Here is a 19,281-nt window from a genome sequence, read left to right as displayed (position 1 = left end):
ATACATACAACATGCGTATCATTTTTAGGCGGTCGTCACCTGCACGTGTAGCCTGTATTTTGCTTGCGTCGAAATTTCATTCCTCGTCGTCACCAAAAAAAAAAACGAAGCAGGATGCTTTAATCGAGGAGTACGATTGTAATATTTATCAGTATCATCTCCGGACATTATCGAGATGGTGGAAAATGTGAAAGTCTTTCATGACACACTTTACTTAATTTATAATAAATATATACATTTTAAACTTTAGTAAATATTACTGAAGATTAGAAAAAGTTATCGATGAGATTCGAATTTATGATTGATTTAGAAAATTTCAAGAGTTTGGAGCCCCGCTACTAATGCAAAATATGTGAAATTTGATAAAAATATTATAAAGCGGTGCCAGTGTATTTTCTGGCGGGGGCTTTATACAAAAGATGCCCAGTTTTTATCTTCATGCTGAACGTTATTAATGGGTATTTGTTATATTTTGTTGTACATTTCAGTTACACTCGGTCAAGCAGTTTCACGCCAAGATAATAAACAGAAAGCTACATTGATTCAAACCACTCTTATAGTATTCTCCTTCCTTATTGGATATTCAGGCGGTGCGGGTAAAGTGTTGTATAAAGTTCTACCAGTCTTATCTAAAACACAACAGAAAATCGTAAATTTCAGACACAAGGTAGCGTACCGACAGTCGATCTTCAAGGCTCATGAACGGACGCTGTTCGTTGAGCACGAGCCTGCCGAAATCGATCAATTCTGCATGGTAGCATGTTTCAAATTAGAAAATTTGAGGTGGAACGGAACCCCAGTACAATATTTCACGTAGGTCAACGTTTCTTTTTAATAGCTGATTTCGTCCAAAATATTTCATGAGTAAGATATATATATATCTACTTTTCTGTCATCATTCTTGTTATAGGAAAGCTTTCTTTAAATTTTCACCATGAAAGAGCCTGAAAATATCAAATATTAAATTCGGCTACCACTGTTGGTTTTCACTACCTTCCAGTAGGTTCTCTATCAACGGTATCCTCCCAACAAACAAAAGGCATTTTTTAACAAAAGTAGTAAAGATATAGACGAAAACGTCTTAAACCAAAATATTGTTTTTAATTTATATCTGCTCTCAAAGCAAATTCGGAATTTAAATCCAACAGCGAAAATTAGATTGCATATAAAAGGAGCAAAATTTTTATTGTATTCGAAAGAGCATAGAGATTTGATTTTCTGACCCACCTACTCTACCAACTGATGATCAATTTCACACATAAAAATACTTAAAACTCGTTATTCTCTACGTATAAATCATTTTGTTCGTCGTGCGGGGAGCAGACTCTGACCATCGTCTATACCGAAAAACTTTTCGCGTGTTGTATATTTTTATTATTGTTGCTATGCTCGTTTTTTTTTCTGGTTGGCGATATAATGAATTTCTCTCTCTTCTGTATCCAGAAGAATTGACTGAATTAATTTATATTTAATACAACCCGGATCTAAATATATAACATGCAGTATATTGCTGATCGAACGACAGCCCAGCATCAAAACATGAATTCGGTACAACCCCAGTAACAACGATTATCTAAACGCAGTGATTCTTAAACTTTTGGAGGTACCGAACCCCGCAAGTTTTATGCAGGCATTCACCGAACCCTTCGTTGAAATTCAAATTATATCTGTTAACAAACTTGAGCCTAAAGTGAACTATGCATCTGTTGCACATAAGATCTTATTATTCAAAGAAAGAAAACGAACAAAACATGAATTCCACAGAAAAACACAACTCAATAAATATTTACTACAAATCAATGCGTTTTATGCTGTTGCATTTCAGAAACAATTCTAGAAATGCGTGGCTTGACCTTGGAAAGTGCTGTAACAGCCGTTCTATGTGACCTGGACGACACCGACTGCACACTAGATATTTATTAACAGTTCAATAACGCGGTCTTTCAAGCCCCAAGTTTGTATCCTCAATCCAGAAAATCACACAACTCGAAGTATACAGTTGACACGGTTATCTTAATACAAACGTAAAAACAAATCAATACAAAATACTTGCAATAAATAAATAATCATACACAATTCGGCCTTTAGAAAGCCTACTCAAATTTATGAACACAATTATCAAACATAGTTAATTATTAAGTCGAACCAAATTACTATTGAATAACTTGCAGCCTTCAAATCAGAAAGAGTTACAAATTATAACATACCGAATTTGTCTGCTATTCCAGGCTTAAATTATCATAAGTTGAACATGAAATCATTCGTCAATGAAATCCGAACAAATCAATTAAATAAACTATAACTGTAAAATCAATCACAAAAATCCATTTAATGCTCATAAAATATCCCTAAATTAGGCCTAGGTGGGCAGCCATAATCTACATTATTTAATCGTCCTACAGTCAAAACAAAAAACCAAGGTCGCTGAACAAGTTTAACTTATTTACAAATTACAACGAAACGAGCGCCATTCTCTGCAAAAGTAAAGCGCTATCTAAAGCAAATTACCGAAACTATCCATGTCTAAGCGAGACATGTCTGGGCAAGCAATTGCCACGAAGACTCTCTCAATTGTTTCGTAACAAAGTGTGTAGAAGCACACTGTCAATCAAGTGAAATTACGGCGTCAACAATAACAAATAAATTACTACACAAGTTAAACGGACGCAATGTTTAAGTCAATACAAAAATCAAGTGAATGCAATTCTCGATGTAACATTCCCCCAGCCAGATGTTGGAACCCAGTGAAAACATCTTACTCACAAGTTTCTTACATCGAGGATATCACACACTTGAAAACATTTTACTCATTAACTCTATGAATCAAGCACAACTTTGCAATTGGCCTTCTCAATAAACCCCTGGATGTCTTCACAGTAACTTGACGCACAGCTCCAAGTTTATCAGGTGTAGTTTCCATAACACGTCCAGTCTGCCACTTCCCCCTGGATATAGTATTGTCTACAAGTAGCACAATATCACCAACTTCCATATTACGTTCTTTAGAGGTCCATTTCTGTCGTGTCTGAAGTGTGGGTAAGTATTCTTTGGTCCATCTGATCCAAAACTGATCAGCTAAATACTGAATTTGTCGCCCTCTTCGTCGAGTGTAACAGTCCTTTTTGTCGAATATGCCAGGAGGTAAATTACTTGTAGGATTCAGTAACAGCAAGTGATTTGGAGTGAGTGGCTCATCATCTTTCGGATCGAAACTTATTGGAGTGATGGGTCTGGAATTCAACTGTGATTCCACTTCACAAAAAATAGTAGCCAAAGCTTCATCTGACACCAACTGATCGTGTAAGAGAGCAACCAAAATCTTTCGAACTGACCGAATTAATCTTTCGTAACATCCTCCAAAATTAGAAGCAGTAGGTGGATTGAAATGAAATTTAATATTCTCCTGACGCAAAAATTGTCCAACTTTGCTTGAATTCCAAACTTCTATTTCTTTACGTAGGATTTTATTTGTTGCAACGAAGTTACTACCGTTGTCACAGATGAACTTGAATGGTCTACTTCTACGTGCAATAGATCTTCTTAACGCATTTATGAATGAATCTGCATCCATCGAGTATGCAACTTCCAAGTGTACGGCACGAGTTGTCATGCATGTAAATATACAGCCCCACCTCTTGACAGTACTTCGTCCTTGCTTTACAAGAAAATGTCCGAAGTAATCCACTCCAACATAGGTAAATGGTCTTTCACCTGGTGTGACTCTTTCTTTCGGAAGATCTGCCATAATCTGTTTACTCACAGGTGAACTTCTTCTTCGACAAAACATGCATTTTCTGATAACAGATTTCACCATAGCGCCTCCTTTAACGATCCAAAATCGTTGTCTCAGAGAAGTCCATGTACTCCCCATACCAGAATGATGTGTAGATACATGATGTTCTCTTATAATCATCTCAGTTACATGATGTTTTTGTGGAAGTATAATCGGATGTTTAACATCGAAATCAACCGGTGCATTTCTCAATCTCCCACCAACTCTGATGAAGCCATCTTTCATAATCGGATTGAGTTTATGCAGGAAATTTGCAATCTTCAATCTCTTCAGTACTTGTTTCCCAGATGTACTTCTATGATTGGCTTTCTGCAATGCATCAATAACTTCGCCAAATTCTTGTCTCTGTATGTATTTCAAAATGTCGTCTCCAGCAACTCGCAATTCTTCAACTTCAAGTTACTCATTGCACTTATATTTCTTCTTCTTATGAAGGTATTCTTTAAATCGAATCATCCATGCACTTGCCTTTTTCAATTTATACCATGTTGAGAAATATGAAATAAATTTATCCATTGGCTTCAAATCAAACTCAGAAACATAATTCGCAACAACTCGTGGCTTGCATCTTACAAATTCATCAGGAAGCTCAGGTAACTGTACTGGCGGTTTAGGCCAATGTTCCTCTTGCTCTTGGAGAAATGATGGTCCCTTCAGCCATCGTTCATCCATCAACGATAGTACCGACAACCCTCTGGATGCATCGTCTGCCGGATTAAAATCTGTAGGTACATATCTCCACTGCAAAGCATTCGATCCCTCTTCAATCTTTGCAAGTCGATTTGCCACAAATGTTGGAAATCTTCGTGATGTATTATTAATACTCAAAAGCACGGAAGTTGAGTCTGTCCAAAACATCGACTCTATTTCTTCGAAGTCTAATTCACGTCTCAGGAATAAATCTAATTTGACTGCAAGAGCGGCAGCAGTCAACTCCAGCCGTGGTATTGAAACAGTTTTGATGGGTGCAAGTCGAACTTTTCCTAAGAGAAACGCAACATGAATCTTCCCATCTTCATTGATTAGTCGCAAATACGATACAGTTCCATAGGCAACTGCTGAGCCATCTGCAAAATGGTGTATTTGACGAGTCACAATATTGCCAAAACCAGACGGCACAAAACATCTTTGCATGAATATATTCTCAAGTCCGGGAATATCTTCGAGCCATCTGTTCCACAATATATTTTCACTATTCGATATTTCATCGTCCCATTCATAATTATTTCGACATAACTGCTGCATCAATATCCTTGCCTTTAGTATTACAGGTGCCACTATTCCCATCGGGTCAAATATCGAACTGAGTACAGACAAAATCCCTCGTTTTGTTGCGGGTTTTGATTTCACATTAACATCAAATCCAAAACAATCTTCTTGGATATTCCACTTTATTCCGAGTACTCGATCGATCTTTTCAGGTATTAAGTTTACACTTGACGCAGTGTCTGCTCTGTCTTTAGCAGGAATCTCTGACAGAACTTCAGGATTGGAACTTTTCCACTTTGCTAGATGAAATCCTTTTTTCTCCAGCAATTTATTCGTTTCTCGAACAATATGAATTCCCTGGTCTACAGTAGATGAGCCATTCAGGTAATCATCAACATAAAAATTTCGCTCAACTCCTTTAACAACATTTTCGTCAAATTCATCTTGATGATCTTGAGCTGTCTTCTTCAGACTCCAATTAGCACAAAATGGAGATGAGACGCTACCAAATATGTGCCTGACCATAAAATATTCTGATGGATCCTGTGACAAATCACCTCCAGGCCACCACATAAATCGCAATACATTCCAATCCTTCGGGTGTACTTTCACCTGATGGAACATTGCTTCAATGTCAGCCACAATAGCTATTTCTGGTTGTCTAAAGCGGAGAAGAGTTCCAAGTAGAGAATTTGCCGAATCCGGGCCTCTCAATAGTTGGTCATTCAAGGAAGTATTCATGCAACGTGATGCAGCGTCAAAGACAACGCGTACCTTGCCTGGCTTTTGTTCAGAAAACACAGGGTGATGAGGCAAGTACGAAACTGCACCTTTACGGCCAACTTTATATTCATTCGAGATACGCTTTGCAAATCCAAGACTAATATATTTCTCCATAGTATCACAGTACTTCTTTTTCAAAACAGGATCACTCTTCAATTTTCGTTCAATGTACTTTAAGCGTTTCATCGCAACACTTCGATTGTCTGGCAAATCAGGACATCCTGGCTTCCATGGCAATGGTAACTGATAATGTCCGTCCACGATCTCAACTGAATCTTCCATCAATTGCAATGCGTATTTGTCTTCCTTAGACATTGATGGAATAGGCGACAGTGAAGCGTCTTTAAAATCACTTTCCCACAAACATTTGATTTGCTGACTCAGCAAGTCTTCCTCTTGCACTTGAACGCAATGAATGTGAACATCACTGTTTCTCTCCTGAGATAAAGCTGGTCCAACCAATGACCATCCTAAAATGGATTTCTTCGCCGAAGGTTCATTGTGTTTCCCTCGTTTCTCATCCATTGTCCAAAACACTTTAGGGACATTTACCCCAATCATCAACATCACGTCTTTACACGGCAGAGTAGGAATCTTCAATCCCTTCAAATGTGCATAACTTTGTACATCAAATTGTGCTTCATTAGCTTTAACAGGCAGTCTATCAACAGTTAGCACATGAGATAAATCAACACTTTCTCTACCATCAAGTGATTTTACAGTAAAATCAACCGCATAACCATCTTGTGATGTTGGTACCGCATTCACAGTTGTCAACGAAAACTGCGTTTTCTTGCCTCTCAACTTCAATAGATCAAGAAGTCGCTCATCGCATAAGCAAGCAGTAGAGCGTTCATCTAGAAATGCATACGTTTCTATCTCTCTTCTGTTGGCACAGATCTTGACAGGTACAATATTCAAAAAACATCCTGCTGAGCTTTTTGAAGTCGCATATGCTTCAACTTTTGACTCATTTATACCAGCAGCATTTTCTGTCTGGGTACATGTCTCTTGTTCTCTTCTATGCAATAAAGTATTATGTTTCAACCTACACCCGTCAACAGTACAAGCAGGTGGTTTACGACAATTTCTCGACATATGACCATATACAAAACAATTATCGCACAATCTTGCCTTTCTAACAATCTTCAAGCGGTCACCGTGTGACTTCTGCAGGAATTTGTAACAGTCAACAAGTTTGTGTGACGTCTTTAAACAGTCAGGACAGACATCTCTTCCCTTTTCAATATGTTTTGCACTGGTAACACTGCTGTCAACAGCTGAATTCACAGCAGTTGAATGAGCGTGAATCTTTCGCCTATTCAATGATTGAAATCGTAAACGATATTGCTGTTCTTGCTCCCTTCGAGCTCTCAAGGCTTTTCCAAAAGGCGTATTTGCAGCCGCAGCCTTTTTCTTCATAAATCGAACAAGATCTTTAAATCTCACTTCTCTATCTTGTCCATCTAATTCTGCCACTGATTCTTTCCAGTTGTTCTGCAACTTGAGAGGAAGTCGTAATACGATGGACAAAATAGTATCAAAATTATCCAAATCCCCAAAATATTTCAAATGAGTCAAAGTGACTAAACATTCTTCTAATGTTTGAGAAAGACGTAATAAACCTTCATTATCTCCAGGTTTCAAACTTTCAATCATGGTCCTTTAGTCAACTTTTCTGAATATTTTCTAGCCACAAGCATTGGTCGACCGTATGTCTTTCTGAGCAAATCGCATGCCTCTTTATAACCTTCGTCGGGTGGCAACATTGTACAGTGCATAATCACTTCCCTCGCATCACCTTCACAGTATTGTACCAAATATGACAACTTTGTACTTGTATCATGTACTCTTCTATCAATATTTAAGTTGAAGGTAGTGATAAACCGGACATATTCAGTCTCTATTCCACTAAAATGCAATAACTCAGGTCGAGGTCTATCAATTCCGTCTTGCAACATAGATGCCATATTGCCCAATAAACTTTCCACATTTATTGCCGATTGATCATGCGTGTTTCTTTGTTGTGGGATGTGTGGTTCTGTGTACGGCGGTCGGTTCACTGATTCATACTGATCAGGAATATTCACATTCACAGCATCTCGCACAGTATCAGTAGAAGCAGGTCTTCTAACATTTAGTACAGGATTTTCCATTCTGACTCGAGATTGTGATAACAAATCTAATGCTGGCAATTTAGGTCTCACATCAGGAGGCTTTAATACTGGAACCACTATTTCATTCGACTCTTGGATTTGATTAGGTGAATGTGAACGAGACATATTTTCATATAATGACATACCTTCACCTCCCTGCGAAGCATTTTCCCATACATCGGCAGCTATACAGGCTGATTCATATGCATGCTTCAATTCCAAACGCTTCGTTCCACTTTGAGCATCCTCTTCGATTTCTCTAGCTCTTATTTCAGCGTCACGTTTGAGCTTTTCAGCCTTCATTCGGGCTTCCTGCTCTTGCTTTCTAGCATTTTCCATGGCTTCATGTTTAAGTCTTTGCGCTTCTTGCTCTAGTCTTTCAGCTTCAAGTTGAGCATCTAATTTCATTTTATCCGCTGCCATTTTAGCATCATGTTCTCGCTTTTTTGCGGCATCTTTTTCTACTTGCTGCCAAATACTAGCATGAGCAAGTTCTCTAATGGCAATAGCTTCTGTACGTTTAGTACTCGAACTTAAACTGGCACATGAACGACGGGAACTTTTTCCAGAAATTACAGAACGTGCTTCAGGGCTATGTGTCGATGATTTATGACCATCAGCGTCACTCTTTTTGAACCAATCACGTAAGTGCACATTAAATTCTTGAAACTCGCGCAGTTCACACTGGAAAAATTCACTGACATTTCTTCGATCTTCTTCAGAACGTAAAGTACTCACATATATTTCATGAGCATTTGAATACTCGGTGAACCGTTTGTCAATGTCAGCACTTTTCAATTTCAACAAATCTCGATTTTTGTAGTCTGACATAAGTCCCTCAGCATCTTGATATAATTCCTTCATACGAGCACGTAACTCTTCTAAATTTGATTTCGAAACAGATTCTGCGTCCATAATGTACAATTACAGTGCTCATCAAACAAGCAACACAAAAGTTTAAATGTTCAACACTAGGATGATTTCTTCAATTTTGACGATTTACCGAACTCCTGCCGGCATTCGACGAAACTTTTGTTATGCAAATCAGATGACTTTATTTGCATAAATTTGATAACTTTATTTGCGGAAATTCGATAACTTTAATGTAACAGCCGTTCTTTGTGACCTGGACGACACCGACTGCACACTAGATATTTATTAACAGTTCAATAACGCGGTCTTTCAAGCCCCAAGTTTGTATCCTCAATCCAGAAAATCACACAACTCGAGGTATACAGTTGACACGGTTATCTTAATACAAACGTAAAAACAAATCAATACAAAATACTTGCAATAAATAAATAATTATACACAATTCGGCCTTTAGAAAGCCTACTCAAATTTATGAACACAATTATCAAACATAGTTAATTATTAAGTCGAACCAAATTACTATTGAATAACTTGCAGCCTTTAAATCAGAAAGAGTTACAAATTATAACATACCGAATTTGTCTGCTATTCCAGGCTTAAATTATCATAAGTTGAACATGAAATCATTCGTCAATGAAATCCGAACAAATCAATTAAATAAACTATAACTGTAAAATCAATCACAAAAAGCCATTTAATGCTCATAAAATATCCCTAAGTTAGGCCTAGGTGGGCAGCCATAATCTACATTATTTAATCGTCCTACAGTCAAAACAAAAAACCAAGGTCGCTGAACAAGTTTAACTTATTTACAAATTACAACGAAACGAGCGCCATTCTCTGCAAAAGTAAAGCGCTATCTAAAGCAAATTACCGAAACTATCCATGTCTAAGCGAGACATGTCTGGGCAAGCAATTGCCACGAAGACTCTCTCAATTGTTTCGTAACAAAGTGTGTAGAAGCACACTGTCAATCAAGTGAAATTACGGCGTCAACAATAACAAATAAATTACTACACAAGTTAAACGGACGCAATGTTTAAGTCAATACAAAAATCAAGTGAATGCGATTCTCGATGTCACAAGTGCCACTCTCATGTCATTTTCGCAACAAAGTCTGTTCCTTTTTTCAGTTTTTATGTCTACCATCGTAGAAAATGACTTCTCGCAAAGATACGTTGTAACAAACGGTATAAGTATCTCAAGGGCTTTCTTAGCAAGAAGAGGGTAAGCTACGATTTGGTGACACCAAAACTTTGAGAGCGTTGTTGTTCTGAAGAGTTGCTGTTGATCCTGGCTCTGCTGAAGTTCAATGATTTCATCAAGGTATTTATCATTGACATCTGCTTTATCAACACTAAACGTGAATGGCTGTCTCACCCATGCTGGATATGACTCTCTGTTCGGGAAGTATCCGTCGAGAGACTTTGTGAGCTCATCTAAGTGCAAGGAAATTGCTTGTTTCAGTTCTGTGGGTACGGAAATGTTCCCATTTCCGAACACATCTTCGATCTCACTTATACAGTCATCCAACAGAGGAAAATTAGCGAAGTTATCATTCTCTGTTCGTCGTTTCCATAGTTCGATTTTTTTTTGAAAAGCCTTCAGATGTTCTTCCGCTTCGATAATGTTGACTCCACCACCCTGCATCTGTTGGTTGAGAGCTCCGAAGATATCGGCCATGTATGCCAAAACGAGAATGAACTCAGAATTTTCAAAACAATCTGCATGACAGTGTTGGTGCTCTCGCAAAAACACGGCTAATCCCACACGCAAGGCGAAAACACGGTTCAGCACTTTTCCTCGGGACAACCACCGAACGTTAGAATAGTACAGAAGTACCTCGATTTCAGAGCCCATTTCATTGCACAGGTCCTTGGATATGCGGTGCTTCAAAGCACTATTTCGCACATAGTTCACACATTCCACCACAATTGTTAATACTTCTGCCAATTTTGGAGAGTTTTGAAGGTTTTTGTTGCTAACGCATACCTGTGCAGAAGACAATGCGTTAAGTTATGTGTGGTGCATCGGCTTTCACTAGCGCACCAAAACCAGATTTTCGCCCTAACATGGCTGGGGCTCCGTCCGAACAAATTGCACAAACCATATCCCACGAAAGATCGTTGTTTCTGAAGAAATTATCCACAAGTTTCTTAACGTCAATAGCCTTAGTTGATGTTGTTAGAGGCTGACAAAATAAAAAATCTTCCTTTATCACGTCTTCTTTCACATAGCGCACGAATACAGCAAGCTGGCTTAGACTGGCAACGTCGGTGGTCTCGTCAAGTTGGAGACTAAATTTTGCCGGGCTCAAAATCAAGTCTGAAATTATTTGAGCCAAAATGTCATCGCTCATCTTATCAATTCTTTTGCTGATAGTGTCATTCGAAAGAGGAATTTGAGATAATTTATTTTCAGCTGCTTTTCCGAGCATGATATTCGCCATCTTCAACGCAGCTGGTTTTACGAGTTTTTCCCCAATGGTGTGTGGTTTGCCTTGTTTGGCAATCAGGTATGCAACTTCGTACGATGCTGTGAGGATCGGTTTGTCGATGGGAACAAAGCCAAAAACAGGCAGAGTAGCCTTTTCATCATATCTGGCTCTTTTTATTTTAAATTCAGCGAGCGTTGTGTTCTTGTATTTTCCAACGCCATGCATCTTTAGAAAGTGATCCTTCAGTTTGGCCGGTGCTAAGCTAGAATTGCTCAACTTGGCGTCGCAAATGGTGCACTGAGGACGCTGATTCCCATCAGGTTCTGTGATATACGTAAATCCATGTTGTACATATTCATCTGACCACTTACTTATTTTCTTCGACATAGTTAGAATGAAGGGATTAAAATACTATAAAAAATATTAATGTCTGAAATTAAAACTAACCCTGACCCTACAAAATAATGTTTTCAATTAAAACAATGCTGATCATTGTTGTAGTGGACTCACTTAATATGCAGACTCATTAAAAACCTAATAAGGCTTTAATCAAGTAATACTTCACAACTAACTCTGAACAAAAGAAAACTACGCTTACACAACGAAATTACTTACAAAGACAAAACAGACGCTTTTTTAAAAACTGCGCCGATTGCACAATCAGATAACGTCAGGGCGGGAATTCTATAACAAAGGTGTTTCCTCTCCGCTGAACCCCTGATACCGACTCATCGAACCCCTGGGGTTCGATTGAACCCAGTTTAAGAACCACTGATCTAAAGGGTCATAAAATAACGTGTCGTAATACTCGATTGTTATAAATAAGCACCAAATTCACTACCAATCTCACTATATTTAAAGTCAACATTGCTAAACTCATAGTGACAAATGATAAGATTATAGAAGTAATATTAATAAAAAAATTACAAGTGAACCAAAGCGTCAGGTCTGCGTATTCTAGTTCGACCGAAGCCTACATTTTTTTTTTACTTCTACGAAAATTAAGAAAATTTATTAAACAATTAAATTTCTGTTTGTGTATGAATGAACCCAGAAATTTCAGTAATCCCGAAGTGTGTGCACCAAGATGGCGGACATCGGAACGTAGTATGTGTACCAAGTTGGGGTTAGGCCATAATTTCAGGCAAAAATACTACGGGAGTCACTCGGGTATTCCTCGAACTCGTAATAGAACTAAAATGAGGGAAATTGAAATAAAATTATGGCCTAACCCTAACCTGGTACCTATACCTCGTTCCGGTGTCCGCCATCTTGGTTGACATACTACAGGAATATCAGAATTCCAGTAATCTGGGACGTTTAGATCAAACGTTATGTTCTCTTTAGAATATGTTGAAACGACCCAATGTTTATGTTGCTGGTGATCATGTAATTCCAAGGTCTGAAACTCTGTATTCTATTTTTGAATCGATAAAATTGTTGCTGTAAGACCCATCAACTAAAATCGACAACAATGTACGTGTTGATGTTTTATTGCATTTTGTTCTCGTGGCTCAATTGAGAAATAAAAAAAGGAAATGACGTTTAAATTCATAAATCGTGGAAGACCGTACTGAAAACAATTATTCCTAAAAATTTAGTCTCCATTTTAAGAATCAAAAAGACATTTTTCATGAGAATTACTTCAGCAGAAGACCGCACCCACAGATTCCACGAGTAGGCACGAATATTAGTAATTTTCCGTTATTTTTCATAGCAAATTGGAAAACGATAAGCACGATTGATTCAATACATAAACAAAAATAAAGCGTGCAGCACAATGAATATGAAAAATAAACAAATAAAGAAATGAAAATCGTGGGTTTGTTAAAATTAAAATAAAAGTTGACATAACAAGGAATAATTAGACATCCATAACGTAGTACGTAAATGTGTTAGGGAACAAAATTGTTATATTCATCTCGAGCAAGCACTGTTAAAATAATGAGTAAAATGTTATGAAATTACAAGTAATTCCTAAATGAATGAAGGTTTCAACGAAAAGTACAATTCCTTGAACGTTATAACTGGACATAGTCGTTGATGCCAAAATAAATTACCTAGAAATCTCGGCAATTTTAATGCAAATAACTAGCAGTACTTGTCCAATATAGTTTATAAATATATTGGTGCACCAAAAAATCGAACAAATCTGTCTGTTTTATATAGAAGAATACGCCTTGATCGCTAGCAAAATTGTAAATACGAATCAATTTTACATTCATTGCAAAGCATTTTTGCGCCTTGACGTCAAATTTTCAAATAATAAAATAATTTCATGTACAGTACAAGTTAAAAAAAGCAGCGACCAAAAGCAGCAAAACGTTCAGCATTAAAAAATGAAGCATTTTATGATAGAATTGTAGTATGCAGCCATGTAGTATATATAGAAAGATCCAATAATAAATGTATTGAGTATTGCAACATTGTTGTTGTTATGGCTATTTTAGCAGAATTGTTATGAAAAATAGGCAGCAGGATTATAAAAAATAGTCATATGGCTATCCAAAGACATTATTTTATTTTCGCGGCAAGAAAATACTTTCAGAAAACGGCAGCTTATAGGGTCTAACTAAATGTACTATCTTTTGGAAATCATAATTCAGAACAGGTGAAAAATATTTTTTAAAATCATTTCATCAGAATTCTCGTCAGAATTTTCTCATTCTATAACGACCTACTTTGAATTCACCAAATAAATGCAAAATTTTATTGCCACTCATGAAAAGTGATATCTCCATAAAATATGGTGTTTTTAAATAATTTGAAAATGTGAATTTGATGAATAAAAAGTAAGTTAGCACACCCGAACATTTATATTTATCATTGACATAAACGGTCAAGATTAATTAAATAGTCAATTATGAGTACTGTAACAAAAATAAAAAATAAATCAATGGCATCAACATGTAAAAGGTTGTTATGACGTTTGAAATGATATCAAGGAGATTTCAATTTGAATATATTTATATATATATATATAAATATATATTGAAATGCCCACATTGCAGTATTAGTTTCGAAAACAATCACTGTTTGAAAGTTATGAAAATGCCAAAATAGCGTATGATGCTTGCATTCAGCAAATTTGAAAAGGGAGGAGGGGGATTTTGTTAAGCGCCATCAATTTTTTTCATTTTCAATAATGTTATTATCACACCCATGTTGTCTTTTTTTTAGATCTGTCGAAAAAATACAAAAATTTCTCAAGAATTTTTAGAAAACAGGAGAAATTCATACGTATTTTTAATAAAAAAAACGACTGTCTTATAATTAAAAATATATACAGTTAATACACCCAAATATGATGATAACATTTTCACGGAACTTCAATTACAAGAGAAAATATCAATAAAATGTTGTTGCTTCCCGAAAAAGTTTCAGGCTGTCATAAATGAATACAAAATACATAAATGGAATTGTAATTTGATTGAAAATTTGACTATCCAACTAAAGTAGGACGCCAATTTGTGTCCAATAATGACATTTTGTTCTCACTGCTATTAACTTGCTTACTAAAGTTTTTAAACGCACTGTGCATTCGATTATGAATTAAAATAATCGTTGGTTTAAAATAAGTGGAAAATATAATATCATAAAAATAAAGAGAATTCCAAATAAAATATTAGACAACATATGGCTTCTTCCATATTACATGATCAAAGAAAAGTTTGAAATTTGTTCGTTTTGTGATTGCAGAACATACATTGCAAGCGAATCCAAGGCAGTGAATTGCTTTATCGTTTTTGTGTTTTGATGTTTATAATGTTGATTAGGTTTTTGGAACTTAGCAGGGCTTACACCTAGCATGTCGAGTTTATGTTCTCGTGTATAGGATTCGGCATGACGTCATCTCTACACGTAATGGTCCTGACGTCATCTTTGTCGATTTCGACGAAAGTTTTCAGTGGTTTTTCAAACTTCTGCTTGGTGATCGACGGGGCTACAACGATCGTGTTTGTCTTGGTCTTTTAATTCGTCTCTGAAGGAACCAACTGATGACGTCATACGACTCAAATCCGCCATTGGCATGGAATTGTGAGACTGAAAATAAAATAAAGGTATTTAGAAGATAGTATCGCAGAAAAGGCGAAAAATCAAAAATATGAATATTGCGAAATATGATTGCCCCATGTAACCAAATTAGCTTTCAAAACGTAATGTAACTAAATCTAGGTTAAGATGTTGTAAATTATTTTGTGTTTTCATTTCATATGTTTTCAACATTTTTGTTCCTCATTTCAAAACATAAGTCATCAATAAGAGTCATGCAATTGTTACCTGAGCATTATTGGTTGGATAATTGTAAACTGATGAAACCATTGTTGGGGGTGATGAATATGGATTATTAGATGTAGGAGATGGATTTGATGACGATGGAGACGTAGATGAAGCAGGGAAGACATTTCCTCTGATATCTGTTCTTCGCATTCTCATGAGAGCCTGCAATTTAAAAATGATAAGTAAGTTGTTCAAATTAAAGTCATTTGTAAATAAAAATATATATATTTAAACCCAAAAAGAGATTTGAGTATTCTGTAATAGGTGTAGAGATGGTTATATGGTCCCAATCACCATATAAATTGCCTCCACTGAAGAGGACATATCGGGCAGCCATTTAACAGCAGGTGTGATTTTGAGGGCAGTTACGTAAGATGTGTACAACCAATCAAGTTCATTGTTCATTTGAAGATTCAAAAATCTTTTATTATTGGTTTTAAATGTCTCTAGCCTGAAATGACGATGAATTGTGTCGAAAGCAGGTAAAATTTAGTTAAATTTAAAGTAATGGGCATGTATCAATTTGTTAATATATTTATAGCGATTTCTCATAGACCAGTATACTAGGGATTCTATTCAGTAAAATTGAGTTTCTTTTGCTTTCATTTCGAGCCTTGCTGTTCTAGTGGTTTGAATATTTTCAAAAGGTGAAAACAAAAAAGGAAAACAGAATTTTTTACCTTATACTCTGAAATTCGAAGTTTCTTGCCATCAACAATGCATGTTCGTTTTGGTCTTGGTTTATATTTATAATCAGGATACTTTTCAAGATGAAGTTTGCTTAATCTAGCTTGCTCTTCATAGTATGGTTGCTTCTCTAGATTCGACATTTCTTTCCATTTTGCTCCTATAATTTAAAGAGATTGAAAGTTTTATAGATGTTTTAGAAGGATTGGTACAAAAGCATATTAAATATCCATGTCACCAAAACAGATTTGATATTCAAATGCCCATATCCAAAAGGTTGGATATTTGTATATTCTCGAATTCTTCCACATATAGTCCCGATTTTGAATATTCCAAAATGATTGGGTAAACCTACAATAGTGATAACATGATGGTATAGCTATGGTAAAAAATCTGAGTTACCTAAAATTTTGCTGATGTTTGAATTGTGCATATCAGGAAAAGCTTGCAAAATTTTCCTTCTTTCGTCTTTTGCCCAAACCATGAAAGCATTCATCGGTCGTTTGATATGTTGGACATCCCTTTTTTCGCGATATGTTCTTGCTTCGTTTGCGGGAATTTCTGGCATAGCTGATAAAAAGATAGAATATGTTATTATATGAAACCTGTACGACAAAAAAATTATGTAATATTGTAATCCAATTATGACATAACTTTGAAAAACTGCGTGCTTATTAAATATCCGTTTTTAATGTAGTTAACATATAATACCCATAAATTCATGAAAATTTTCATCATGTTTTTAGCAGTATAGATTCACAATCTGACAAGTGACACGCGTTTATATTCGGTCACTCCCACTTGCTGCTGACAATTGATAATTGTTCTTGCCTCCTCTGAATTAAGTTAACCCGTTACATACAAATAACATAATTGTGGTTGTTCTTTTATATCAAAATGTATCATATTCTTAACATTTGGTAACGACTGTACAACCCCAAATATAGCTAATTTATAAAAATTGAAACAAACCTTTTTCACGTTTTGATGATTGTTGTAAAAGATAGTTGTGAATTTCTGCACCATGATTATTTGGTTGGAACATCTTGTGTAAGATACTGGAAGCCTGTAATAAAAACAGATGAAAACTTGTTTACACATTATATAGCACAGATTAAAATATTTTTAATTTGAGTCCAAAACTTTAGAACTTTTTTGAAATTCCTAAAATACCAATTATTTTTGCGTTTTTCATGATCCATATTCAAGGCAGTTTTTTTTTTAATTTCACCAGCAAGAATGTACTAGAAATGTTTACAATTTGTTGTCAGTTATTGAGCACCAGAAAAATTCTTACCTTTTCGCTGTCAACTCTCGGCATCATCTGGAATGCTCGTTCAGATTCCAGTGTTGACTTAAAAGTGTGAGCACGAAGTAAAGCTTGGGACATGTCATCAGCACCTAGAAAAATGAACAAACAAAAATTGATAAGTGTGAAATTCAGGTGAAAATCGGGTTATAACATGGCCAAAGAGGATGTTTTAGCAAGACTACAATCAATGGGCAACGACAGTATGGACATTGGACAACATAGTATATCTACATATTATAATTCTGGAAGTAAGCCATGAATAGTTTCCAATAATAAGAATCAACTATAATTTTGAATAAATACTAGTTTGTGCTTACCAAAATTTCGGTCGGGAGATCTGTTATTCGATGTTTGTTGTATCAGAGGTGGTGGGGATGAATTTCTCTGCTTTTCTTCTTTTATTCTTTGTGATAGGTTAAGAGGTTTCTCCTGCAATAGAAATGATATTGGGGTTGATGGGACGATTAATACCATTACGTGGGACTGGAATTTGGACACTAGATGCTGATACTGAGCGTCAAAGTAACAGAAAACCCGACAATATTGCATGGATAGCGCATACATTCTTCTGGGTAAGATTAGTGTGTATTTCAGCTGCATGTCGTGAGTGGAAAAAATGTATTAATTATGCCAAAAATGGTTTTCTTCTGACACACTCAGTGACAGCTAGCTAGCTATACAATGGCGCCAGGTTAAAACATATAAAAAAAATTGTTTTGTATTTAAAGTAAGGTCATTTTTTAATATTGAATCGAAGATGGAATGACCACACAAGACAATAATATTATAAAATGGACAAAACATGGCGAGTTCGTCTAGTGAAGTGAATATTTACATCGACAGACCTTTAAAGCTAATGTACCGCCTTCATAATGAACAACCGAGACAACCACGTCGCACTAATAACAAATTGGTCATTATTGTGGTGGGATGGCAAATAAAGGCAATACTTTAAAAAATAACGAAAATTCACCGATATTTGATCATTAACGTGAAATATTCCATCTTCAACACGTTACGTCAACAGCGATTTTTTTTAGGAAAAAAAATACTTCAAAATGATGTTTAATAGTATATTTTTGTCATTAGCATTGTGTATACATCACACAATGTTATTAATTGAGAGGGACGAACGAGAGCGGTCGTTTATCCATGGTTGATAATACATATATTGTTGCGTGATTCTTTCGTTCGCTCGCTTTCGGTTCTTTGTTTAAATCGCGGCGGCTTTTGTTCTCTCTCGATGTCGCGTTATTTACGAGCACATTTCGTCCAAACGATACACACATAAACGAGTTATACGTCAGGTGTCCATTGATTTCACAAGATAAATGATGAGATTTTCGCGCCTTCCTGGGTTTGGCCGATTTAATGAAACGCAATTTCAAACCGCACCTCGAATATATTGGGTTAGTACATATCAAGACGATATCTAGTGGTATGGTTTCGCATTCATTTGCGCCAATCGCAATTGTCATTATGAACCATCATTTAAAAAAAATCAAAGGTCACAATGCACAGGATGAAATGCAGTATGTGACTGAAATAAATTTAAAAAAATGCTTAATCGTAATTCTCAATTTACAGCTTGAAATATATCAACCTTATTGAGAATCATTGACATTGGTAATCTACTATCAAATCGAAATCATGTGCTACATTGTCACATTACATAAGATAACAAATAGATATTCTATTCGAAATCCGTGGCTACGTTTGAAATACTTGTGCTGCAGATTCTAATCCGAAC

General features: G+C 36.0%; 5 protein-coding genes across 5 annotated transcripts in view; all 5 read right to left on the bottom strand.

Annotated features, from left to right (window-relative positions):
- Positions 1-1,881: 1,881 nt before the first annotated feature.
- LOC120334188 (uncharacterized) lies at positions 1,882-4,030 on the bottom strand. Its single transcript, XM_078115462.1, has 2 exons — positions 2,208-4,030; positions 1,882-2,012 (listed from the first exon to the last, which is right to left on the bottom strand). Exon 1 carries the CDS (start codon positions 4,016-4,018, stop codon positions 2,804-2,806), a length of 1,215 nt encoding a protein of 404 aa, XP_077971588.1. The 5' UTR covers positions 4,019-4,030; the 3' UTR covers positions 1,882-2,012; positions 2,208-2,803.
- Positions 4,031-4,192: 162 nt separating this feature from the next.
- Positions 4,193-7,444, bottom strand: LOC144425688 (uncharacterized). The gene has a single exon (XM_078115201.1). It carries the CDS (start codon positions 7,442-7,444, stop codon positions 4,193-4,195), a length of 3,252 nt encoding a protein of 1,083 aa, XP_077971327.1.
- A 2,426-nt stretch (positions 7,445-9,870) lies between these two features.
- LOC144425687 (protein FAM200C-like) lies at positions 9,871-10,497 on the bottom strand. The gene has a single exon (XM_078115199.1). It carries the CDS (start codon positions 10,495-10,497, stop codon positions 9,871-9,873), a length of 627 nt encoding a protein of 208 aa, XP_077971325.1.
- A 328-nt stretch (positions 10,498-10,825) lies between these two features.
- On the bottom strand, positions 10,826-11,770 carry LOC144425686 (protein FAM200C-like). Its single transcript, XM_078115198.1, has one exon. It carries the CDS (start codon positions 11,636-11,638, stop codon positions 10,826-10,828), a length of 813 nt encoding a protein of 270 aa, XP_077971324.1. The 5' UTR covers positions 11,639-11,770.
- Positions 11,771-12,728: 958 nt separating this feature from the next.
- LOC120346785 (uncharacterized) overlaps positions 12,729-19,281 on the bottom strand; it is a 34,853-nt gene continuing 28,300 nt past the window's right edge. Inside the window, exons 11-17 of the mRNA XM_039416608.2 lie at positions 17,849-17,960; positions 17,517-17,620; positions 17,192-17,285; positions 16,622-16,789; positions 16,213-16,379; positions 15,533-15,694; positions 12,729-15,295 (exon numbers count right to left, since the gene is read on the bottom strand). Coding sequence (XP_039272542.2) covers positions 15,167-15,295; positions 15,533-15,694; positions 16,213-16,379; positions 16,622-16,789; positions 17,192-17,285; positions 17,517-17,620; positions 17,849-17,960 — 936 coding nt within the window. The 3' untranslated portion in view covers positions 12,729-15,166. The remainder of the gene's footprint in view (positions 15,296-15,532; positions 15,695-16,212; positions 16,380-16,621; positions 16,790-17,191; positions 17,286-17,516; positions 17,621-17,848; positions 17,961-19,281) is intronic.

This window comes from Styela clava, chromosome 8, assembly GCF_964204865.1.
Source record: "Styela clava chromosome 8, kaStyClav1.hap1.2, whole genome shotgun sequence".
NCBI classification, from domain to species: Eukaryota; Metazoa; Chordata; class Ascidiacea; order Stolidobranchia; family Styelidae; genus Styela; species Styela clava.
Note: the sequence above shows the minus strand (reverse complement) of the source record. Positions and strands in the feature narration are given on the sequence as shown.